At 40.1% G+C, this 26,991-nt stretch overlaps 2 protein-coding genes across 2 annotated transcripts; both read right to left on the bottom strand.

The window, feature by feature from the left end:
• Window positions 1–3,336: 3,336 nt before the first annotated feature.
• On the bottom strand, window positions 3,337–6,435 carry LOC122768396 (cytokine-like protein 1). Its single transcript, XM_044024377.1, has 4 exons — window positions 6,244–6,435; window positions 6,119–6,163; window positions 4,580–4,726; window positions 3,337–4,482 (listed from the first exon to the last, which is right to left on the bottom strand). The coding sequence occupies exons 1-4, from the start codon at window positions 6,388–6,390 to the stop codon at window positions 4,381–4,383; spliced, it is 441 nt and encodes a 146-aa protein (XP_043880312.1). The 5' UTR covers window positions 6,391–6,435; the 3' UTR covers window positions 3,337–4,380.
• Window positions 6,436–8,233: 1,798 nt separating this feature from the next.
• Window positions 8,234–26,763, bottom strand: LOC122768626 (limbin-like). Its single transcript, XM_044024737.1, has 23 exons — window positions 26,271–26,763; window positions 26,074–26,134; window positions 25,123–25,325; window positions 24,979–25,035; window positions 24,681–24,867; window positions 23,588–23,688; window positions 23,393–23,458; window positions 23,178–23,312; window positions 22,644–22,783; window positions 21,921–22,245; window positions 20,862–21,101; window positions 20,580–20,755; window positions 19,257–19,416; window positions 18,991–19,167; window positions 17,903–18,220; window positions 16,219–16,389; window positions 15,189–15,332; window positions 14,207–14,434; window positions 12,478–12,707; window positions 12,291–12,378; window positions 11,957–12,132; window positions 9,383–9,484; window positions 8,234–9,185 (listed from the first exon to the last, which is right to left on the bottom strand). The coding sequence occupies exons 1-23, from the start codon at window positions 26,496–26,498 to the stop codon at window positions 8,774–8,776; spliced, it is 4,125 nt and encodes a 1,374-aa protein (XP_043880672.1). The 5' UTR covers window positions 26,499–26,763; the 3' UTR covers window positions 8,234–8,773.
• Window positions 26,764–26,991: the final 228 nt, after the last annotated feature.

The following is a 26,991-nucleotide window of genomic DNA, read 5'->3' as shown; positions in this document are numbered from 1 at the left end:
AACCACAATGGATTGGTTTCTTCAAACTTCACAAACTAAATCTTTCATTTTATCCCAAATAATTATCAATATCAATTGATTTATCATAACAACATTATTGGCTACAGAGAGTGAGACAATATGACGTGTTTGACATCAATATGTCGCTGCTTAAATATGAATCAGACCTACAAAGAATATGACTGTGGTTTTCCATTCCTCTGTGTACGTCGGCATCAAGAAATAACAACATTTACAACAGGGACAACTAAACTGAACAAACACATTTAACAATAGCACACAGAGAGGTCATTGCATAGTGGAGTGGGAGTATAGGTGAGGTAGGACAGTTGAAACCTGTGGGGTCACACACTCTATAACGTGTTGAGTAAAAGAAGCCAGGGCCGGAACACATGCTCGTTATGGAAGCTTTTAATCTGTGCCAGAAAGTTGCAGGAAACAAGAGAAACACCATGTGGAACCTGTAAACAAATGAAATAATATAAATGAGTTTACACATGACAGGAGAATGTAATAAAATACATAAACAAGCAAAGCTGCAGTGCAAAACCTGAGGGATGAAAAGGACGAGGTAACGCAGCAGACACAGGGACAGTAGAAAGAGTCTGATGTCACCATTAGATTTGTTGTTTGAGCAATGCTATCATGACCATACAGTATAATTATCTTTCAATCACTTCTTTAGAACACATCCAAAAAAATACAGGAAACCTATATGGCGTTTTAAAATAATACATTTAAGGAAAAAACTGCTTGTACAGGTTAAAGGTTAAGAACCCTAATAATGTGACTGGTAAAAACCTGTGTTTGTCCCACTGTTTTATTTTATTACACCAGGTTTATTCATGACATGCTTGAGCGTTACCACACACACTGTATGAGTTCAACTCAGCGACTTTAAGTCACATCATTCCAATCCAAATGCCAAGGATCACAGAATTTGACAGACATAAAAAAAACAAAGCTGGTGCTGCCCTAAGACACAGTAGTGTAGTTTATGGTGTTTCATGGTATGTATGATAATAATGTATTTCAAACATTCAGTGATGATTTGAAATCAATAAAAGACTGAACATTTTTTATTTTATTTTACTAAAAGTAGAAATAAAATATTCCTTATTAGTCATTTGCAAAACAAATATCATGTGACGATGGGAACACTATCTTTATCTGATGTGGTGATGAGGAGCAACGAGAACCAGCACCACCCTGTGGTGGATCAAGGTTCGTGCTCTTCATGCTGCACATTTAAAGTGCTGCCACAAAAACACTTAAAAGGTGAGTGAAAGCACTTCAGAGGAGGACAGCGATGCAGTCTGCAGACGCCTGCACAGCAGAGACTGGACACACCTGGACCTAGAGATCCGTCCTGCAGCGCAGGAGGACCAGAGACAGACTAAGGAGGAGAAAAGCTGACAATGTGGAAACATGGTAGAGCAGAGGTGTCACATGTGGCCCACCACTTAATATCATGTTACAATGAAAACATATTTGGTTGTAATGATCACATCATTAAATGTATTACGTTCAAAGTTAAATTAAATGTATAGAAACTTGTTTGTTGTTTTAATTACCGTTGTCCACATTATTATTCACAAAATCTAAGGTTTATGTCTGTCCGTTTTTGATGTTAATAAATTTATTCTGCATCATAAATACATATTTATTGTGAAGTATACAAATCGTTCCATATGAAAACAAGCACTTTTACTTTGAAATTCTATGAAATATCATCATAAACGGTCTTTATTGCAATCTCATGATGGAATATTAGTACATATATATACATATATATATATACACACATATATATGTTATAATACTACTGAAGTTGTTTTCTACTTTTTTCCCTCTACACCGGCCCCCTCTTGACCAGACTAGATACTCATTGGCCCCCCAGGTCATGGTAGAGCAATCATTCATATTTCCAGTTGATATAACAGTCACAAAAAAAAATACAATATATTTTTTTGTTGAGGTAAAAGTGTCCTCTATTACTTTAAGTGTCTTGCCCAGGGACACATTGACATGTAGACTTGCTGAGCCAGGAATCAAACTCTCAACCTTAAAGTTGACGGACAACGCACTCTACCGTTGATCCACTGTCCCCCCCAAACTATTCTATCCAATCCAACTTTTTTTATAAAGCACTTTAAAAAACAACAACAGCTGAAACAAAGTGCTGTACATCAGAGATAAATAGGCCAAATAAAATATAACAATGACATCATAGACCTAACAACAAACAATAAAACATACAATAAAATACTGTACATCAGAGATAAATAGGCCAAATAAAATATAACAATGACATCATAGACCTAACAACAAACAATAAAACATACAATAAAATACTGTAGAAAGTATAAATACAACACAAATGAACAAGTCATACAATAAAACTATATAAAAAAGATAAAAACCAATGTCTCTTACTGGGTCGAAAGCCAAAGAGTAAAAATGGGTTTTAAGATGTGTTTTAAAAGTGGACAGTGAAGGGGCGTGTCTAACATGCTGTGGAAGTTAGTTCCATAATCTCAGTGCAGTGTATCTGCAGGAGACCAGGCAGGAGTGGATGAAGCAGCATTAGTAGCTTATACATCTCCACTTCAAAATAATAAGAATAAAAAAACTACTGTGGAATTGGATGTGCAAGTTACTTGTGTAGACACAAAAACCCGGTACGGAGGGGGAGTAAAACTCACTGCAACACACACTTATCAAAGGCACGTTTACCTTTTTTACCAATATTGACATGGTGCATACCGACAGAAAGCTCAGAAACTCGGCTAAAAGCTCATAAAAAACCATTCTTATGTTCACCAAACACAGACTAAACGCCAAGTGAGCGAACCAACACAAGCTGAAAACAGTGTAAACATTTAAAAGGCACCGGAGAATCAGCGCCGTCATGTTGAAAAAAACCCAACATGTCTGCTCGACAGTAGAGACTTCACAGATTACAACGGTACCATTTGTATCACTCTACGACCAAAACTCACGGACCCAGCAGCAAAATAAGAGCAAAACAACAACTCACTTTCAATTAATACAACCAGAAATGTTGTCTTACCTTTGTTGTTGAGCTAAACAAGCTGTTTTCACCGCAACATAAGCACTTGACTTCCCAGCATGCTTTGGGGCCTGTTCCTGGTCTGATTGGTCATTCCATATATAATGTCCATAACTACTTCTGTACATAATGCACATAGACTATACCTTTTCTTTAATCCCTTGTTTGTTTAGTGTTGACATGTCACATGAAATGTTTCAGTACGAGTAAAAACTGTATCCACCAGCAGAAATCAGAAGAAAATAAAACAGATAAATCAGTTATTCTCTGACATGATTAAGGTTTATTAAGCAACTGTTATTCCCCAGCGTGCAGGTTACACCGTCTGACCACAAGAGAGCAGCAGAGGCCATGATCAACAAGGAGGCAATTATGGACTGTATTTGGCCTCCATTGGGTCAGTGGAAAAGAACATGGACAACATGATTGATGTAAAATCACATTGTTCATCATAGTTATAACCACCAGTTTATTTTTCATTTGTTGAGAGAAAATGTTTTTTTTTTTAAATAACTGATAACTCTGCATTCATGTCCAGGACTGAGAAATAAAGAGACAATGTAAACATAACTTCAGAGATAAAACAAAAAAATGTATATCAATGAGTTTTATTGAGTGATACTGTATGGAGATGTACAAAGAACAGCCCTAACTTTCTAATGTGTCCATGACACTGAGTTTATTCTCCTCAAAAACCATTAGTCGTTCAGGATTCAGTTACTTCATTCTTTAAGAAGAACAGAGTTTCAAGACACTAGTGACATTCTGTGGCAAATTCAAGTTAGTAATTGTCGTACATGATTGAATAGTTTAGATAATAAGAAAAAAGGTTAGTTTTGCCTGATGGAGAAGTGATGTTTTGTCCTGGTATTCAGTTGCTTAGAAACATATAACGTAAGGGTGCCTATTTCCTCATGTAAGACTTAAAAACATGATGTTCAACTCCACTAAATGTCAGGCCAAGGGTAAATGCAACACAACACATTTCTCTTAATGACGCATGGACCTTTGCTCAGCTCTGCTGAGTAAGCAGTGGTTAAAGGACCCACAAGCGTCTCTTATTAGTTTATTATTTCAAGGTTTTCATAGGTACGGTTGGCATTCGGCAAGTTTCCTGTGGAAAGTTCAGCACTCCTTGCTGGAATGTAATCACACATGTCCTCTAACATGAGCTCCAGCGCAGCGTGTCCTGCCAAAGTCAAAGACACTTTAAATCAGGGCAGCGGTGTGTGTAGGAGCATTGTACGTATTGTTGTTGTTGTTGATATGTGTTTTATATGAGTGTAACAGAGTGGTGTCTGTGCTGCTCATCTCTCCTCTTGCAAAAGCTGAAGCCTGTCCTCTGCGTAGTAAGGGCTGCTGTGGCCAGTGTCGATGGCTTCGCAGTCATCTGTGAAAAACACCAGGTCCTGCCAACGAGAAACAAAGACACGCGGTCACATTCTCTCAGGCTAGAAAAGAACAACAGTTGTGTCGAGAGCAGGAACACAGACGGTTACTTCTCACCCGATAACACATTCTGGTGATGATGGTGTGCAGGTTCTGGACTTTACGCTTGAGCAGCACCATCCTGGGACGCTCCCTGCAGTACTGGCTGGGATGGTTCAGCAGCACGTAGAGAAGGTCACGCAGCTTCGTGGTGACGCACGAGTTCTACAAAACCATAATAGTGTTTTTTAAACAGAACGTCTGTGCACCACTTACATTGTTCGTAAATCTTTTGAAATATCATCGTCGTCGTCGTCCTAGAATCATCATCACAAACATCAGAGAAGAGTTTGTCATGAGGGGGAAAAAACCAAACCAAACAAAGCGCTGGTCTGATTCAATTACAAAGGAATTGGTTTCATGTGTGTTGTGAAATGAAAAGCTACAGCCCCTCTCTCACTGGGACCATTGTCTTTGTCGACTGTGTCACAACTTCAACTCTTCATACTTCTATACATAACTGGACATGAGACAGTGCTTATGAATGACTACGTTAACATGGACACCAATAATCTGACTACTGAACTTATTCAGAATGATGATGTTTACACGTGTTGCTGATGAATTATCCCATTAACACATAACAGAACATGGCCTGACTATGGCTCACATCTTAATCTGATTATTGTATTTTTGGGGGGATTATGGAAATCATATTGTTTTGGGTCTTATCAACATGAAACTATGCAATCAGTAAATTGCAAAGGCTGCAACCAAATGTAAAATGTAGCACACGCAGAACACGTTATAAAAAATGTCCTTGAGTCGTTGCTTGAGAGTTCATATTTTGATAGCATCTCATGTGCTAATGCTCCCTCACACTGGGATTTAACCAATCATACATGTTACAAATCAAACTGATGTAAACAAACAAACTTGTTCAGATCACACACAGGATTTTTCCAATGCTATATGTACACATATATAAATATACACGTTATTTAAAACATGCACAGGTTGCAGCATGGGCAAAGCAAGTGACAAAAGTCCAGTATCGTGAAGCCAATAAAGCTATACCTAAATATTAGAAATGTGCATAGGTAAATTGATGTTTACAAAATAAGTTGTTGTTTTTTTTTCTTTTATAATACACAGTGATATATGAATGTAAAAGCTGGATTTTCTATGTGAAAAGATCAATAAAAAATACTTTGGCACCTGAGGAAATGATTTCCATACAAATACTGTATGTGTGTAGGGAAGAGTTGTAGAAAGATTGAAACAGGAAACTGCTTTTAATGTTATCCCTGTGTGTGGGCCCGTGTATATGGAGGAGGATTGAGGCCACGTGTGAATTTATTTTGAGAAAAACTTTTTAAAAACGTTCTTGCGTGGAGGATAACGCGGTAAAAAAAAAAATGGATGGATGATTCTAAATTAGCATGGATTCTGAGATTAAAGTCAGAATTCTGAGAATTTTGTATACTTTTTTTTCAGAATTCACGCTGACTTATTTTTATACTTCCTTTAAAAAAACAAAAACAAATACATGTAGCCCTAATCCTCTTCCGTAGAATTAGGTCTTCCAAAAAAAATCATCAATGTCTCCAAACTTACATGCACATCAATGAAGATCGCGGGCAGGACTTCAGCGCATGTTTTCTGCAAAAACAAACAGCATCTTTAGAACACAGTTGAACTGAACCGCCGCTGTTGAAGTGGACGGATTGTCAGCGTCTCACCGTGCGCTGGTAGGTGTGGATCTTCTCCAGCAGAGCCATGACTTCTTTGCTCAGACTGAGCGCCCTGGAGTAGCAGGTCGGAGGCGCGCACTCCGTCATCCACACGGCGGCGAGCAGACACAGCGGAGCGGCCACTCTCAGCGTCATGGTCGCGGTCTGGCTCCAGCTGCACAGGACTATCAAAACTATTAATCAGCAGGAGGGTTTTTAAAAAACCATGGAGGGGATGGACGATGACGTGGAAGCGCCGCAGCAACAGTTGGGGGGGGGTTGGGGGTCTGCTGTGTTTTGGACTAAACCAGACCGATGATGAGAAATGGTCCCGAGCATTTTACCTCTGACAAATCCGTGCTAGATTTGAGGTGAATACATAATATAACATAATATAATAAACACTATATACACAATATAATATTCCGAAGTAAGTAAATGCATGAAATGCTTCTGTTTAACAAGCATTTGTTGTTTCCGGTCTATAAAAAACTATTAAAACCTCAATGGGCCCTTTAATAACAGCAGCCAAGTCACAGGTCAGGTCACCATAGGAAACGAAGAGGTGTAAATAATTACATTCATTCAGGATTCAAGATGTTTATTTGCCATTTGTGCATGCAAAGACTGGACACAGGAATTCCTGTACAACATTTCCAGAGTAAGAAATTAGAAAGGCAGAGAAAAGAAGAACATTCCATTTAGCTTGCTCACTTTCAGGGTGAATGCTGGTTTATGGTGTATTCTAACGGTGATAACAACACACTACACAAACAACAAAGCACCACATCTATGGTTACTAATTCAACTATTGTCACTTTTCCACTACACGGTCCCAGCACGGCGCGATTATTTTTGCTTTTCCATCAGCGATAGTACCTGGTACCTGGAGTGGGTTCCAAGCGAGCTGAGCTGACACTATATGTGACATCGTCACGCTGCCGGCCACTGATTGCTGTTGCAGGAAGAGTCATGAGCTCGATGTACCAACACAAGAATCAACCGAACAATGCCGAGCTGTAGATCAGTTAAAAAAGACTTAATCACAAAGACATTTAGCAAAGGAAATGTGTAAAATCTCAGTATTTAACAGAGGAGTCTGGTGTATTTAGCGACAGCACTGCTGAAGTCAACATCTTGGAATCCTGAGATTGCGCCAACTAATTGAAATCCTTATTTTACACAATGGTCGGCGAGCCTAGTTGCTAAGCTGCTTTGACTGGTATTGTTTACAATGGCTAACACGTTTGCACTGGCTGTCGTCACATCATAAGTGTCACACTGTCTTGATTTATAGGAAGTGTAAGAAAGCCATAGCGAATGTGGCTATAATTATCTACATGGACTGATTTGAAACCTTTTATTATCTTAACTCCCCCCAGCTCTATTTAAAGTATGTCAATCCCAAACCTGAGATATATAACATATATAACCTGTTAATTTTACTACTCTTTTATTACTCTATTTTCCCATGTTTTCACTTCTGACCAATAACTCAAGTGATCACCACTCACCTTGCTCTGAGCTTCCTTTTGTGCATGTGTATATAAAACATGTTATGTAATATGTATTTCCATGTTGCAGCAATGACTTTGCACACAGTGAAATGTGTGTCAGAATTCTCCCCTAATCCCAAGGGCTTAAACAAGGACAAACAATGGAGGGTTAAGGCTAAACAAAAAAAGGCAGGCAGAATTCTCTAACTAGAACTAGAGTCACTCCAAAATAAACTGTCAGCATCATTTCCAACACTTGTACACATACCTTCAGAGGCCGAAGATATACATATATATATATATATATATATATACACATTTATACATATATATATATACTGTATGTGGAATTTTTGTTATATTACAGTTGAAAAATGACAACTTGACAAACCTCCACCAGTCTGCTTTTGCAGGATTAACAATTGTTTTAAAATAATCCCGTATCCAGATTCGTAACTGGATGACATTTTTCGTCCTTGGCCATGACTTACATCACCAGTAAATCTCATCAAAATCCGTCTTTTATTTTGTTCATGCTGCATGCAACAGTCAAACAAAACTTGATTTTAATCACACAGCACTAGATTCAAGGATTCAAAATAACTTAACCACTGTACACTGCAGCGGGGTGAGATTACACATCATACATGTGTGCATCTGAAGTTTGGAAAGGGACCAAATTGGCATTCACCTTTAAAGGGTTAAATGGTTTTTTTCGAGGTCTTACTCCAATAAATTGAGAGGCAGCCTTGTGAGCCCAAGGCTCTGTGCACTTTTCCAAAATATCACAGATGAAGAAATAATAACCCGAGAATCATCTGCAAATCATCTGCATCTGCAAATCAACCTGTTTATAAACAACAGTAATGAGAAAAAGCAAATGACTGGAAACAGTGAAGTCAGCTGTCTTTACTTAAAAAAGAGGCTACAGAGCAAAATTACAGAATGATTTTGTATGTAAGCATCAACATAAAATACAATTGTGATATACACATATATATTGTGTATAAACATATATATATGTAAAACCACAACTGTACATCTCATCCTACATTTGTCGGGGCCACTGAGCCTTTCTTCAGATTGAGAAAGTTTCTTCTTTTCCCCTTTCTCTTGGGGACGTCCACACAGTCATGTGATTCAGGAGGAGCCCGAAACACAAACAGCCTTTCTCCTGCAGAGGAGCTGCTCGGTGCAGAGCTGGCAGAGGCTGAATTCACGTATTCACCTGCTGAGCCGTGTAATGTTTCGCTCACACTGGGTCCAGCTCTCTCTTTGGCTGGCTCACTCTGCTGCTGTGTAACTGTATTTTCAGTCAGGTTTGATCTATTAACAGGCCGTCGTGCTCCGGGGCAACCGTCCTCCTTCTCCCTCTCTGCCTCAGCATCTCTTGGAAGCAGAGGACATGACTTGGGGAGCAGTTTTTCCATGAGGCTTTGCCTCTTTTCCTGGAGTCTGTGAGATTTGGAGGACAAAGAGGCTGTTGTTAGTGTTCAAGTGCTTACCTCATGTATGTGGTCAGCGCAGCTCAGCCATGAAACTCCTCTGATGAAAAGCCCATTTCACTCCAATAAAAGGATTAGTATGTGGTGTTACTGACCACTGAACTACAAATGAGTCTTAAAATGACAGCAGAACTATGTCACACTCACCTCCCTCTCTCCTCAGTGCAGCTCTGCATAGTTAGCATATTTCTATTCACCACATCTTTTCTCAGTTTGGCGGAGAGAAGTCGATCGGAATCCCCAACACACCTGGTCAGAAAGGCATCAACGTTATGATTGTGATACAGTAACAAAGTGCAGAACACTAGCTTTGATTTAGAAAGAGTCGGTGAAAACCATCACGGCATAAGGAAAATAAAGACATTTTAATATGTTACTATCGTGTGTTAGTAGATTACTGCAAGTTAAGGCAGTCAATTCATTCAAGTTATTACTTTTCAGTACCTGTAAGAAACTGAATCAATCTATATAAATCTACGTTTATGCAAAAGTTATGCATTAGATTTACATGCAATTAATATGCTACTTCTGGGCACATGTTCCTACACATTTAAGAACATGCTTTAACCATAAATGGATCAAAGAAACATGTGATATACAGGATATTCTTTGAGAAAGTTCTTTAAAAGTGTCTTAAAGATAAATGCCGTTATTGAAAAGCACAAACAAACAGCAGTTAAAAATAACATGAACATGTGAATACATGAAATACAATATGAATATTGTTCCAAACTGAGCTCTTTCATTCCCCTGTCATTTGTCCAGACGGCACAGGACTTAACACGCGAGACATTATTCACCTCTAAACTCAGCAGGAGCCCAACACGACAAGGGGAATGAAGTGTTGAGTCCAATCCTTTATCCCTCCATCTCTGGCTGAGGGGAAATGGCCCGTGTGGAACCGCATGCAGCCAGTGTTTGTTACTTCAAATGAAGACAATGCTGCATTTCAGCCAGCTGTTGTGCAAACACTGTCTTTATTTAATCAGTGGCTATATCACATACACAATTCATTTGTTTAAAAAAAACCAATAATTTGTTTTTTTTACACAATATTAATATAATTTATTTTCAATAAAAGAGGGGGGAGGGGATATGCATGAAGTAGAGGGCTGTATGATAATATTAAATAATCTCTCTCTCTCTCAACAGAGACAGAATGGACCGAGCCAGAGGAAAGAAAGGGAAATAATGTCTGTTTGTTCACACGTGTGTTTTATGCCATTTCTGTGTACATATTTAGCAACTTTACAGACTTTTCTTCATCAAAAAAAGCAACTAGAGACAAATCTAGAGACTTTCTCTCATAAACCTAAATCATGTCTGAGAAGGAAAAGCACAATTCAGCTGCACGAGTGAGATCCATCTAACTGTACTTACTGCAGGTAGAGAGTCGGACGGACACACACACACGTTTATATAGCACTCATAGTGAGGACATTCATTGACATAATGCATTCCCTATCCCCTTACCCTAACCTTAACCATCACAACTTAGTGCCTAACGCTAACCTGAACCTAATTATAATCCTAATATCAGGTCTTAACCCTGAAAATTTAATTTTTAGGGGTGTCAGAAAGTGAGGACCAGCCAAAATGTCCTCACTTCCTTAGGTATACAAGTTTTTCGGTATGTACAACAGCACACATTGCCCTGATAGCCTTTAGTTTCAGGGGGCTCAAACTCAAATGACCTGGGGGCCAGCGAGCATCTAGTCTGGTCAAGTGAAAGGAAAAAACAAAAGTAATTGTTTAGTTAAACAAAATCTGTATTCACAGAATTTCAAAATCAAACTGTTTTCACAATAGTTCACAATAAGAACGTAATGATGATGTAAAACAAATCCATTATATAAAAAAATACAGAGATTTCCATAGATTATTTTTGGGGTTTTTAAATACAGACTACTGCCATCTGCTGGTAAGAAAAGTACTTTCTACTCCCCTACCAATGATTGACGCTATAACGCATGTCTACACAAAGTGAAGTAACAAGGACCAGGATTACAGACAAGCTAGTCCTGATATGGCTGGACTGAGTCTGTCAACAACTGGCCAAAATTAGTCTTTTTTCACCTTTTCCTCGTGTGATGTTTATTAAACACTGTTATTATCGACATTTCATGCAAAAATCCCATCTGTTAGTTATTACTCAGCATGTTGAGGTTTAGGGCCCACAGGAGGAGTGAGGTTAGGGTTAAGGGCCAGGAAGTAAGTTACATACAATGACATAAACATTTTTAGCATGGTATTGTGTGTAACAGTCTAACCACAACAAAGTACAAAGCTAACCACTAAGCGAACTGCCAGTGGAAACCTCATGAAAAGCTACTTGATGACGACATACCCAAGGTACCAGATTGCTGTAATTTATACGACCACCTGGGGGCGCCTATTTTAACAAACTTACCTATGGGTTGTAATTCCTGCATAGTTAGGTTTAGTGGAAGAAGACTGTCTCAAAAACTCTTGCAGTCATAATACATGCACCACAAATTAGTAAGTAATTGAAGAACAGAAACATTTTTTTTATCAATTCAATCATTGATAAAACTGTTTATTTTATATATTTTTAAGATAGTCACTTATCGACTTCTTCTCAACCAAAGACTGTATTTGTGTAGTGCTTTTCTACACACACACACACACACACACTACCAGCACAGCGTGCCGATCCCTAATGAGACATTTACAAGAATGCTGACTTGCGTTGGTTCTTACCCTATGTGTTCTGGCTCTGTCGACACTGAACCCGGGTGTTGTTTAGGGCAGAGGGCGTAGGTGATGGAAAGGAGTTCACTTTCAGGCAGGGTGGGGAGGAGGAGACGCAGCGTTTCGAGGAGAACCTCAACAGACAGCTGACTCTGCTTCACCAGTTGAGACGCAAACTCCAGATCCTGAAAAGAAAAGCGAAGGGCCACAGTAATTGTACATTTCCTTTTCTCCCACTGGCACACACACACACACACACACAAGTGAGGATTATCAATTCATATTTCTATGGCCATCAACATGTTTTCATATTACTGGGAAACTTTCTTCACTAAAGCCCCACCTGGTCGCAGTTACCATAAAGTCTCTTGAGCTCCATTTGTTCTTTTAAATCCTCCATGGCTTGATTGTTGGCAGTTCTTTCCTGTGAGCTGAAAACAACAGTCTTTCAACACTGGAGAATTTAATGGCCTGTGTCAACCCACAGAATTCCTCATTACTTCTGAGATAATGCTGACAAGGCAGCTCACCTCTCAGCCAACAGAGCGATGACCTGACCACACTTGAAGAGCGCCTCCTGGAGGATGGATGACATCCTGCAGTCCTGCTGCAGCTGAAACATTCCTTCTTTGTCCTCCTCCGACGACTCATCGAAGTCTTCAGTGTGTGTTCTATTCAGCTCAATTCTGCCCTGAGAAATCTCCAGGCCGCACAACTCTGTCTTATCCTTCTGAAGCTGTTGCTCTGCTTCCTCTAGGCCCTGTAGGAGAACACAAATCATCCCTTTTAATATAAGAAAGAAGGTGAATGTCTCAAAGAAAAGGGTGGTTTACTTTTTTAAAACCTAAATCTGAACCTTATTGCATGGTATGTCTCAGAGAGCACCCCCTATTTTTCAAAAAGTAGTCAAAGAGAATTCATGGAGTGTCAAGCTGAAGTAGGTCAGCGAGGTGGGAGCACGTCCATTAAGACACTTACAATAATCCAGTCGAGTAGTCATGATGGCATGCAGAAGTTTTTCAAGGTGGCATAATTGATTTAACCATGACTATTTGCCTCAATTGAAAAATAAACACAGTTGATCTGCTTGTTAGGGATGCACCGAAATGAAAATTGTTGGCCAAAACCGAAAATCAGGAAACACTTTCCCAATTTTCAATGTTTTCACTCCGTGGTCTGTCTCAACCTCTTTGTGTAGAAGACACTTTAGTGTTGCAGTTAAGGGAATATGTGGCTACCACAGATGCAACAATGTCGCGGGGCGTTCATAATCTGCGCTGTATTGAGCCAAGTTCCGCTTTTGCACAAAGAGACTTTCCAGCATTTAGTTTGAACTGTTTTATCTGTGTTCCAAACTGATCTTGGACAGACTCTAAGCGGTGCTGCGAAAATGTGGCCATTTTCAGCCGATATGTTTCAGTGCATCTCTATTGCTTATCAAACGTAAAGTCAGAGTCCAATATCACCCCCAGGTTTTTAACCATGGGTTTGTTGTAAAGAGTCAAAGGACCAAGATCTACAGGGGGTCGTCGTAGACTTGCCGCCAGTGCCAAATAGTATAACTTCAAGTTTTTTTTTGTTTTTTTTTTAATTAAAACTTTTAAATTTTAAGCCATCAATGCTGTGGTGTCTTTGAGGCAAGTCAACAGAGAATGCACTGTTACCCTTCAGGGGTAAATACATTTGAAAATTGTCTGCATAAAAATGGAACGGCATGCCATTTTTCCAAAAATAGAGCCCAGGGGAAGCAGATACAAAGAGAACAGGAGGGGCCCAAGGATTGAACCCTGCTGCACTCCACAGGGGAGTGGCGCCATAGAGGACTTAGAGTCACCAATCTTACCGCAGAAGCCTCGATCAGCCAAATAAGAATGAAACCATTCCAAGGTGGCCCCTTTAATGCTCACCCAAAGGTCCAGACGAGAGAGGAGGATAGAAGGACTGACTGTATAAGACACAGCAGTCAGGTCTAAGAGCACTAAAATGACAACATGACCAGAGTCAGTGGCCAGGAGAATACCATTAAACACCTTTAAAAGAGCAGATTCAGATTCTAATTACCACCTGGGTTTTCATCACCATCCATTTTGTATTTATTTCTCCTTAGCACACACTTTCTCATATGTTCTGTGCTGCACTCACTCACAGTGCTGCTGTCTCTTTTGTAGAAAATACTTCCATATCATATTTCAGTCTAGAAAACATTTTCTTGGAGCCCTATTCAACATAGGGATTAATACTGAGCAAAGCATTACCTACCAAGCAGTGGCACTGTATACTCTGAGCCATGTCTTGCCTGTCCAGGCTCTTTCTCTCTCTGAGCTGCTGAATGAGCAGACTGTGAAGGGTGAGCATGGATCTAGACGTCTCCAAGACTTTGGTCCTCCTCTCAGCCTTCTGGTAGTGGATGGTCGCCATCTGAATCGCCAGGTTGTCCGCGTGCGAGTGCAGAGCATCTTCCCTCTCCCTTTGCATCTCCTCTAACACCTGCCAATATTACAACAGTATCAGTGTCAAACTGAAACACTGACAGCGTTAAAATCACTAAATTAATCTGCTATTTTGATAATCGATTAATCGGTTCAAAACTTTTTTCATGAATAAAAAAGCTTCTTAAATGTGAGTATTTTCTTCATTTCTTTGCCATGGATAACAAGGAAATCATTAAAAGTGAATCATTTTGGTTTGTGGACAAAACAAGACATTTGAGAACATCATCATTTCCATTTTTCCATGTTTAGTTCTTTATTTACTGGAGCACTTTTCTGCACTTTTCTGTCAAGCAATGATGTTAATTCTTCAATGTTCTGTGCATGCCAAGTTGTGAAATGTTGTTCTTTTTATTTGAGCACACACCAATTGGTGACCTCTGCATTCAAACTATTTATTTTTTTTTTTTTTAAAAACAAACCAGTAGTGAACACACACAAAGCAGGTCCAGGAGCAGAACTTATTTGCAGCCCTTGACCTGTGCTGGGATTTAATCCGGCGGTTACAATTCCCTCTCACTCCCGATAAAGCTTTGCTACTAATACTCATGACAGAGGCTGCGACCTTGCATCGCCAAGCAGCCTGAACGGACATGCAAAGGCCAGTGTCGTTCCCTGACTCGCTTGCAAAAAGGGGGTGATTAACCCAGTTCTGTGTTTGTTTTGATCTGCAGTCTCACCGTAAGATGTCACTTATTCTTACACAATTAAACCGATGGTAACAAAAACAGCCCAAGTGTCCTCTCTTTCACCTTGTTCATGATACCGCTCTCCATCTCCTTCTCCTTCTCAAACAGCTGGATCCTATCCTCGAGCCTTTTCTGGAAAAGCAGCAGGTTGGACGTGTCTGTGTTTTGTCTGGCTTTGCTGGTTTTCCCCTTGGACTGCACATTTATCTGCAAGGAAACACCACAATATCCATAAGGTGGTTGTGAAGTGACTCCAACCACACTGCTCTGATGTGATTAGAAATGAAACTACTCTGAGGAGCCATTTATTATTTCATAATAACAATGCATTCTCGTCCAGCAACCACACAACTGAGGCTGAGCACAGTGTGGGTTGGAGCGGTGGCCATTTTCCATCTCTTATTCTTAGGAGAAAACATTAAATGCACCATTACTATTGCTGTGTTTTAAATCACACAGGTTCCTCTGGTTAGATTACCTCCAGAATCCTATCATGAGGAGATCTAAATCAAAAATATCTTGATGCTAACTAAGTAGAAGGATGAACAATGTTTTGAGAGGAGATTCAAAGAAGAAAAAAAAGATTCGGACTCTAATGAAAAATTTCAGTGCAAAGTACAGAGACATTTTCCTCTACCATGCTCAATGTGAATGACGTATGATTTGATAAACGCCTCCCATTCCAAACACTGCGTACAAGTTGAACAGCAAAAAATAAGAAGCTTAACTTCTTAACACTCTGAAACAGGAATCTTGAATATTTTACCCAAACAAGTGTGGACCAGTTGGCTTTTATATTTGTTTTTGATTTATACGTAAAAAAAGATGTCTAGAAATTCTAAAATATTGGAAGCTGGATGCTTAATGCTCATATTCCTTTCAATAAATTGGGAAAATTTCCAATACATTTTAATTTAAATCTAGCTAAAATATGAAATAATGTGTCTTTATAAATGACTGAGTGGATCCAGCTTTTACATTTTTATTCTAGATCATTTATTTAGTGTTTTGGGCAGTTTTACCCTACTGGTTTGCTTGTGTTAAACACAATATATTTAAATTTAAAATAACTGAATAAAAAGAATGTGTTCACCATCTGTTTCTCACTGTCCTTTCTCCACGCTGCCAGGTATGCGTGGAGTTTGCTTCTGGAGACGGCGTGAGGCAGCACCAGGCAGCGGTCCATCACAGACAGACACTTCTGGAACTCCAGCTTCATCCTCAGCCGGTCGTCTTCAGACAACGCCAGCTGGGACGAACACACCTAAGGGATAAAAGGGAAAAAGACAAATGACATATTATAGACACGGCAGAGTTAGCTCTTGAAAAGTCAGTAATAATTTTTAAAGGACTTTGAAAGTTCAATTAGTAAGACCTGTGTATAATCATGAAATTCATTTCATATATATTTGTACAATTTCACTGCAGTTTGTTAAAAGACCGGCACTGACGCCTAAATGTCCTCAGCAAGAGGTCACAGTGTCAAACTGCAAAAAAAATGCATAAATATCCATATGAAATGAATCTAATGGTTTCATAAAATAACATCTAATTCATAAGGAGAACTTTACATTAAATTGCATTAACACTTTATGTCAACTCCGTCCAATTTTTTTCCAATAACTCCAATAACCGGCAAATAATAGTCAGCTATAAATTTGTATAAGTGCGGTCACAGCTTTAATGTGTCAACACCGTCTTCCAATTATGATCCATCTTTGTTAAGAACTGTTGAATAAATGTTGGTATTTTTAGTGAAGGTTATACTGACGAATAGTTTCTGAGGAAAATCTAAATGGACATTGGAAAAGCACTTAATTTTTGTCAACTCCATCAGGTTTTATGTCTAATGGTGTTGACGTTTAGCTGAAGGAGTTGAAAAGTGCTGCCAAAATCTGAAATCTGGAAAGGAAATGACAAAGGTGAAAGGACAAGTTCTAAATAAAAAAATAAAAGTCAGCAAGGGAACAGAGACGTCGGAGAAAGTAGTGGAGAAATGCTCAGGAAAGATCCAGAAAGTCCAGGCATATGCAGAATCAAGTCATCAATGGATGTTAGCTTTATGTGGCACAGTTCTAAAGAAATATCGGCTTATTCATCAAATCCTTCAGTTTGGTGTGAGTTACTGCACCAAAGAAAACAAACAACACAGAAAAAGCTAACATTTTTACATGGTACCCGCCAGACTGTTCAGAAGATCTGTCTTAACAACTGATTAAACCCACTGGTCACTACTGTGCACTTTTAGTCTGATGGCCCCAAGCAGTATATTTGATGCCAGTTGTCTTCTTTTCATAAAGATCCGATGACCGGGCGCCTCACCCACTGCCCTTGAGGGTTCTAAGCCTTAAATAAGTTAAAGGTTTAAAATATTTGTAATCAGTTTCCTTTTTTAATATTTCTAAAATAAGATAACTAGTATTTCTCACTCTCACCATAGGCATGATTAGACACAAGCATATCCATGGGATAGCTCTGAGCTCAGGTTAAAAGGTCTGCAGGTAAAGTAAGAGAGGCAAGGTTGAGATGGTTTAGTCACAAGCAGAGGAGGGAGAGTGATTATAATGGACAAAGGATGTTGGAAATGGAGTTGCTGGGCAGGAGGAAAAGGGGAAAACCACAGAGACGCGTCACCGGTATTGTTAAGGAGGACATGAGGACAGCTGGTGTAACAGTAGAGGACACAAGGAATAGGGCAAGATGGAGGCAGATGATCCGCTGTGGTGACCCCTACAGGGAGAGGCCAAAGAAGAAGAAGAAGAATTTCTTGCTACCACTGACCTGAAGAAAGCTCTGCAGTTTTCTCTTATCTTCTTCTGCTCCTGCAGCTCTCTGTCCATGGCTTCCTGCAGAGCCTCCCTGGTGCAGCTCAGTGTGCGTAAGGCTGCCTTGCCCTCCTGGTGCAGCCTTTCCTGACCCTGCAGGAGACCACTCACTCCCTGCCCTGGGGCCTGCCCTGCTGCTCCTTGCTCTGATTCCACCTGCTGCAGGGACAGATGTGTCCCTGACGGCAAGGAAGTTAGCAGTGCTTGGGCTGTTGACGGCAGGATGGACTTGACCTCTGCTATGGCTCCTTGAATCACACGCATGATCACCTATAGTATAAGTAGAGGATCAAGACTGGGAGTTAAAGTCAATTAAGTGCTATATTCGTGCTGATTTTAAAGGTTTTAAGATTTTGAAGGGTGCATTCACAACTACGTCTGTTTTGAGTTTTTTAATTTTTCTGCTTGTTCGGTTCAAGTCTCAAAGGTAGATGTCAAATGCATTATGAATTGTAAATAAAAGTCATGTGATCAGAAAACATACTCAGTTATTGGTCAGACATGTTCAATAACTTTATATGAACTCTTGTTGGTTTTGAACAGGTATTTATTTTCTTTAATTTTTCAGGAAAACTGTAGAACCTGCCTCGGTTGTGTGTGGTGTGAGTGGTAATCCTCACTTTCCCAGAGAGTAAATTCTACAATTAACGTTAGTAGTTACTGGTTCCATGTTTGTTCTGTTTTACGTAATTCAAAACATTTAAATTAATGGATTTTAGAGTTTTTAAGACCTGTGGATGCCGTGCTGCTCTGGTGATGAGCAGCTCTCATTAGGCTGGCATGTGGCTGGTGGCGTAGCTACGGCATCTATGGTGAGCTGAGAGAACCGGGAGGAGAACCACTGATGGTCGGAACACAGTTAGAGGACTTAGAGGCCCCAACTCTTCCTCCTAGCTTCCTTTCCTAGTAAGAAAGTGAATTTAACTGAGCTTCATGTCTCATCTATCTCTCACTGTACTATGAGGGTAAATGAACCAGGGTTTGATTCAACTGTACTAAACAAGACTGGAGCAAACGCAAACTACATCATTAATGAGCACCTTGCGTATGTCAGCAGTAGCTTCCTCATCCAGATTGTTGATGAGCTCAGCTAGCTCTAGGTTGTGAGCAGTTAGTAAGTTCTGCCAGCAGTGCAGGTTCTGAGCGACCACCATCCTTCCCTCCAGACCTCCAGACAGGCACGAGAGATCCTTCTGTCTCTGTTTGTGGACCCTCAGCTGGAGACAGTAGGGACAGGATCATGGTGGTGAAATACATTCATGTGTTTTGTTCTGTCATAAAACTTTAAAACTATAAATCCTGTCACCATGTCAGAGATGAGCTCCCTTCTTTTCTTAATCAGGCCGCAGCGCATGGCTCTTTTCTCTTGGCTCAGTGCCTCATCCAGTCTCTGCCGAACCATCACCAGCTCATTTTGGGCCTTCTCCTGCAGCTGGTCTACCTGCTCTACAGGCAGAGTGCTCTCTCTAGTGGAGAAGAAAAGCATGCCAGGTTAAAACATGTCTCTAAATTACCAGTGAGAATAAATCAAACTGTTATCAGTGTTGGTATCTTTACACTGTAAAATACAGCACCTTTATTTCAGTCTATTTTTTATTAACAAATATTAGAATTTATTTTATTATTTGCACACACACTAATTAGGGATGGTGAATTTGACCTGTGCTATCTTTTATCACACACCAGGAGTAGAAGCAGGAGCAGTGGGCAGCACTTATGGGGAATGTGGTGCATTGCTTCGGGCACCCCCAGCCCTTGACCTGTCCAGGGATTTAAACCGGCGATCCTCTAGTTACAAGCCCAATTCCTCTCTTCCTGACCCCATATAAATATTGTCATTCAACTAGAAGGTTGTGGGTTTGATTCCCTGCTCCACTAGTCCACATGCTAAGGCACTTAATCCCACATTGGTCCTGACAGCTGGGCCGGCAACATGTGAATGAAAGACGTATGACAGAAAAAGGCGCTGTATGAAAGTGTGAGTGAATGGGTGTCAAATGGGTGAAAGGCAAAACTGTAGTGTAAAGCAGCTCTGAGTGGTCATCAAGACTAGAAAGCACTATATAAAAGCAGACCATTAACCATTTATGTTTTCAGTAACATTAGGTGACAAAGAATATGCGTGTGTTACGCTAAAAATGAACGCACTCAATTTTGCGCGTCAGAGTCAATACCGTGCCCATTTCCTTGCTGTAACGTGTTGCGTTCGTGGCTACTGATCTAATCATGCCACTGTGAATTTCTCTGTGAGATGAATAAAGTATCTATCTATCAAACCGAGCGAGGAACGACAACAAACGCACGCAACGAAGTATCACATCGTATTTACCGCCACACATGACATTTCTCACGCTGAAAAGTGATAAAACTTGCTGTACCTTCCATGAATGCTGAATCACTTCAATGATATAACCTAATTTAAGATAATAGCTGCTTATTAAAGTGTAAGTTTGAAGTTTAAAGAGTATACATTCACCGTTTTGAATATTATCTTCAAACCCTAACACCCCCCCTCCCCAAGAGCAGTGTGTTATGCTAAAATAAAATAAAATAAAATAAAATCCTGGTTAGAAGCCTGTGGTTTATCAGCTTTAGAAAGTAAAAGGTTGGGGAAAAACTATGCCCCTACCTCCTGATGTTAGTGAACCATTGGTGCAAGTTGCTGGAGGAGCTGGAGAAGGTGTCAGAAATCAGGCTGTTGAGGCTGTGGAGACTGTGAAGCAGGAACTTCCTCTGTGCATGGCGTTCGGCCAGAACATATCGCTGATTGGCAAGGACCACATCCAGAACCTCTTCGAGCTGATCCTAGACCAAAAAAAAGTTTGTACATGTTCATTTGTTTTACCACAAATGAAAACTACTGAGAAGTACAACAGTATCAACAGACTGCATGTCAATTTTGGTTGCTCACCTGACAGGTAAAATAATCGTGTTGAAGACTCTTGGCTGTGCCCTTCTCCAACTCGCCCATCCTGGTGGCCTCGTCCAGCTCCTCCGAGAAGATCTTGTGCAGCTCCACCCGGCGCCACTCAATGATCTGCCTCTGCACCTTCGCTGAGGCTTCTTCATGTCGGACCAACAGGATGCGCTGGAGCTGACTCTGGCTCAGTTTGTGCAGCTTCTCCAGCACTGCACTGCACTGGAGGAGTTCCTACAAACAACATGTACACAAGATGTAGACTTTAATGGAAGCAATAAACACAAATTACTAGGGCTGCAACTAATGGTTTTTTCTTCATGGATTAATCTGTCGATTACTTCCTCCATTAGTACTTTATTGGTCCAAAAAATGTCAGATCAGCGTTTCTCAAACCTGGAAATGATGATGTAATCAAATGTCTTGTTTTGTCCATAAACCAAAATGATTCAGTTTGAATGATTTCTTTTTATATGGAGCATAGAAACCAGAAAATATTTCCATTTAGGAAGCTGAAAAATCACAAAGCTTGTTTTAATTATTGAAAAAAACACTAAAACTGGTTCATCAATTATCAAAATAGCAGAGGTTTCATTTAGTCATCGATAAATAATCAAATAATCGTTGCAGCCCTGCACATCACTCAGTACCACCGGAAAGACTGTAAGGACATTTCACTTAAATTCATAAAAACAATGTCAATGTTCTTCTTTCAACTTCTCCCTTTAGGGGTCGCCACAGCGGATCACCTGCCTCCATCTTGCCCCATCCCTTACATCCTCTCTGTTACACCAGCTGTCCTCCTTCACAACATCCTTGAACCTTACCTGTGGTCTTCCGCTTTACCTCCTGCCCGGTTGTTCCATCTTCAACATCCTTTGTCCAATATAGTCACTCTCCCTCCTCTGCACGTGACCAAACCATCTCAACATTGACTCTCTCACTTTATTTCTAAAGAGACCTTCCCTTTCACTGCTATTCTTCTGTCACTCACCATCCCTGTCTCCATCAACGCCACCACAAACATGTCAACAAATGACTCTTTACTGTTACCTGTTGATCTGCATGTTGACACAACAGCTCAGCCTGAGCTTTTTCAGCCGCTTCCCTGCGGTGCTCCGCTTCCATTTCTTCCCGAGTCTCCAGGTTACACTGACCAGCCAGGGCAGCCATGCGAGACCCACGCACCTCCTTCAGCCGCCCCTCCATGCCCAGCAGCTGTCCATGAAGCACACTGAGAAGCCTCTGCTGAGCCTGGACTGTGGTCTGGCCCCGGGACCTCAGGTCGTCCAGCAGCGACGATATCACATCCTTGTAGATCTGAATGCGGGTTGCCTCCAGGTTGTTGGTGGCACGCAGCAGCGTAGACATTTCAAGGCTTATGTGGACGGAATGTGGAGAGAAAAATGCAGAATTCTAAATGTTTTCTCAATTAAAGGACATCATTTAAAAGATAATAACCTTATTTCTTACTGACTTAATCTTGATTGTTTTAAGCATTATAATTTAAGTTCACAAGAAACTGTATTATTGGTAGTAGAAACAGTATACAACGTATGTCTTAATCATTGTATTTAAAAGGTTATGGATAGTGTAACATATAAAGAAAACCTCTATTGGTGTTTTGTATCTGGGCAGATTTAGTCATAGAAGGCTCTAATGCTGATTTTTTACCTCTCTCTCTTTTGCTGACTAAATTTTTCCAGGACCACTTACAAAAGGGATAGAGCGTCAACCTCAGGCTTCATTCAGTGGAAATCTACAGCATTTACTCACTTTTCCAAAGCCTGATACATGTTCTGTGGATCCTCCAACACCATGATGTCCACCATCTTGTCTTCAAATGTTGCCTCGTCTTTTATTGTCTCACTCATGTTGCAGTTTGCATACTCCGGGTCTGAGTCCCCTCTTTTTCTCTGAGACATAGAAAATATAGCATGTCAACCAATACCAACATGAAGTTAGCAAAATAATAGTTTGACAAAGCACATAGCTCTGTCAAGGCTGAACAATACTACACATGATTTGATCTTATGTAGAAATAATCATGAATCTTATCCCAATTAATGTTTTTCTTCAAGATCTGTGCATTACTGAATGAAAATAAACTTAATAAAAGGCCTTGATCTGCCCCCTCAATTCTCATCCGCACCAACATTTACTGGGTCTTTCCAGGGCCCAGACCTCATCTCTCCACCAAGTCCATTATGAATTGATTTAGCAGTTTTTGCATAATCCTACACAGGAATAAGTCAAGAACCAAAATCAAACAAAAACATAAACTCAGTTGAGGAAAGCAGTGTGTTATACCTTTTGTTGCAGAAGGTGCAGTCTGGTTCTAAGGCCTATCAGGTTCATGACCAGAAATCCCAGCGACAGCAGCACCAACGTGACAAAGAACCCAGCAACAAATCCAGCAAAATGGACACTGTGGTTGGGATGGATCTAAAATGGTGAGCAGAAACATCAGACTTCTGTGAACATGAAGTCTCAAACAGAGAAAAAAGTGAGTGCCCCCAACTCACCCTGTCAGTGGAGTTCACCCTCAGTGTTAGATTAGCTGTTAATGGACCAAACATACTGACATCGTTCTGTGGTGGCAAGAACACAACAGGAACAAACAGAGAATTATGCTAATAATCAAATCAAAAGAATAAATGTTATTTCATTTTCAAAAAGTTGTAAATCTGGGAAGGTCTGGTGGCGGGAGGTGTCTATACCTGTGAGGCATTAGAAAAGGTGAGAAAAGCTGGAAGGTCCAGGACCTCACTCTTGTGACTCAGTATTAGAGCAGTGTAATTGACAACGATCTGAGAGCCAGCTGAGGAAGGGAAACAAAAGCAATGAAATAGTTCAATCCAGACTAACAAGTGAATTAACGAATGTTTCGGGTAAAATTACGGCTGCAATGATTGATTAACAAATTGTCTGTGAAATATTTAGATATTTCATCAGTTTCCATGTTTGATAGATAAATACAAGTTCTATGATTACAGATTCCTAAAAGTGAATTGTTTTTTCCAACTCCTCAATCAACTCATGTTTTGAAATCTGAATCGCAATTTGAAACATTCCAATTGGGAAATTACAAAGGCTCCAATTTAGGACATGATATGGAGGATATGTAACCCACTGGTTATTCATATCTCTATTAGGGATGGGCATGAGTATTTGATTAGTCTATTATCCACTTGATTTTAAAAAGTTGATTAGTTACTGTGACTATTCATAATATATTAAAAAACATGATTGCATCAAACAAATCTTTCTTCTCCATTGACTACCTAATATGCAACAACAGCAAGCATCTCATTTGTGGGATTCATGTGTTTGCAGAAGTGATACAATTTACCAGGGTCTTTGGATGCATCTCGTTAGTTGCTCCCATTAGCTGAACACACTGTGAACCCTGCACTACGTTCACTAGCTCTCATGCGCTGGAGTTCAGAATGTTTAAAGAATTCAGGAATAATACCGTTGAATATTCAAATAGCATTTTTGCTAGAAATGCCAATCCCGAATTTCTATTGACGTGATGGGAGTAGTAGTTAATATTTTGATAGTAAATCATGTGGTAATGCTCCATCACATTTCAAAAATCCTACTCAGTGAATACTGAACTGGAGCTTGACTTACTTGGCAAATAAAAATGCAATATCTGAAATAATTCACCATTACTCGAGATATTTTCCCCAAATTGTTCCGGCCTACCTCTACGACAGTCGACCTGAATATCTTTCCTTTATGAAAATAAGTGTTGGTTGCAGCCTCAGTTAAAATCATACATTACAAGATTCTGATATTCAGCCATACCAGAGAGTGAATCGATGGCAAATGTCTGGTAGCCTCTTTCAACCACCCTGCCTTCAGTTTTCAGGGGAACTATTCCAGAGAGAGAGTCCCGCACAGCCACCTGAGACAGATTGGTACCACCGGCTGGGCCCATGTTGTGAATCAGCAGGAAGAATGTCAGCTGAGGAGGATCAGTGTCACGCATCACCTGGGGACCATGTGATAAAGGAGAAGAGTTTAAATCTTGATGTTCATTTACAGATTAAAATGTGGTTGAGCAGAATTTAATGCACATTAGTGAAACAATACTTTGTTGTACCTGTACACACTTGTTAAATCTAACCCTGAACGCAGATGGGTGTGCCACAGTCTGAACCTGTGGAAACACAAATATATTCGTCATGATAACCCTTTATTAAACCTTTATTCTCATATTGGTTCCGAAATAAAGAAAAAAACCCACCAAAGGCAGAGTGCGGCCCAGGTTGTATCTGGTGAGCGTGCTCCTGCGGACCCGGAGGTGCAAGATGTTTGACATGTAGGCGAATGATGAGTAAATTGAATGTCCCCATGGACCAGCAGGAGCTGAAGAAGAGAGGGGCCCCTCTGAAGAAAACTCCATGGGCCTTTTCGCTTCCATCGCACCTGGCAAGTCAAGTTTACTGCCTGCAGAAAGTACAATTATGAGACTGAAACTGGCATAAAATACAGAGCATCTCAAGATCAGCTGTACATTCATTTCAAACTTGTATAACCAGACAGTGCACTAAGCCAAATTTAACTAAATCGATTGTGAAAATGTTGATCAGTGTTTCCCAAACCTAGAAATGATGTTCTCAAATGTCTTGTTTTGTCCACGAACCAAAAGATATTCTTAATGGTATATTTTTTATATGGAGCAAAGAAATATCCAAATTCAAGAGGCTGTAAATAAACGATTAATCAATAGCTGACGATTCATTTGGTAATCGATTAAAAATTGATTAGTCGTTGCACCTCTACATCAGCAAAAACGTAAAAAGTTTTGGGGTTTTTTTCAACCAAAGGTTTATTTGCTTTATCTGCTTTTCATGTGTTTAATATTTATATTTAATATAAACACATGGCAGTGGAGCTTGGGATGACAGACCATTAGTGCTTTTCAATAACTGTCTATAACCAGTTTTGCGTATAATTTATTATTATCAGAGACACACAAACAAGGTCAGTAAAAAGATACTAAAGGCACTGAATGTTCCTAGAGATGAGATACAGTTGGAAGCATAGATCCCTAGTTTAAAGTTCAGTACAGAACAGTGGCTGAAGTGGCAGAAAGAGGAAGCTATCAATGCCTTCTACCAGAGCACACACACACTCCTCATGCAGTGGTTCTTAAGATATTTTCCTAGTAAAATAATGAGAGAAAAGCACAAACCATCCATCTTGAGCTGTGCTGCTCTCACATCATATTGCATTAAATGGATCCAGGAGACAGTCTGACAATAAAAAAAAGGGACAAATGAACGAAAATGATGATGATCAACACACACACACACATATGTATATGTATATACATATATGTGTGTGTGTACAGTAGGTTATGACACATGACACCGGTTTAGGCACGCTTACCTCCGGGCTGTCCCACTGAGGGGATGGTGCTGGTGATGAGGTTGAACACCATGATGTGCATTCAGAGCCGAGCTGATGACGTCCAGCACTCTCCTCCAGCTCATGAACGTTTGCACCGTGAATACAACATTGATGTAAAGGAGGTTGGAACAAACATGACACGTGAACGGTCAATAATAATGACAGTATGGAGGCCCCCGCCGCGGTCCCGTGTACCCGAATAAGCATTCGCTAAGTCGTTGTTGTGCCGCCGCAGCTCTCACCAAGCAGAGCCGCTAGCTAGCCGTCTGTACTGAGAGTGGAATGTTGTGGATGACTAGAGAAAAAAAACATTTTCGTGGCGTTTTGTAGAGAAACCCCAGCTTCCTTAACAACAACAACATCTTAATATCCGTGCGCTAACGTTTCAGTCGCATTATAGAGGTTTAAACGCGCGCACGAGATCACCGCGGATGTCCCACTTTGGAAATAGTTTCCAAAACTTTGGAACAACGGGCAGTTCCTCTGGAAATTTTAAGTTCACGAAAGTAAACGCATTCACTTCCGGTCTTTGCTTTCAAAATAATAGGGCAGATTCGAGGCTCTGGTATAACCAATCCTTGAAGTTGGCATTACGTAATGTTTTAAAAATGTTATGTAATGTGTTATATATATTATATATATACATAAACATGTATAAAAACATGTATTCTTCTTCTTATTATTGCCTGGCCGCGTTACA

This window comes from Solea senegalensis, linkage group LG4 (genome assembly GCF_019176455.1).
Source record: "Solea senegalensis isolate Sse05_10M linkage group LG4, IFAPA_SoseM_1, whole genome shotgun sequence".
NCBI classification, from domain to species: domain Eukaryota; kingdom Metazoa; phylum Chordata; class Actinopteri; order Pleuronectiformes; family Soleidae; genus Solea; species Solea senegalensis.
This window is presented reverse-complemented; position numbering and strand designations above follow the sequence as displayed.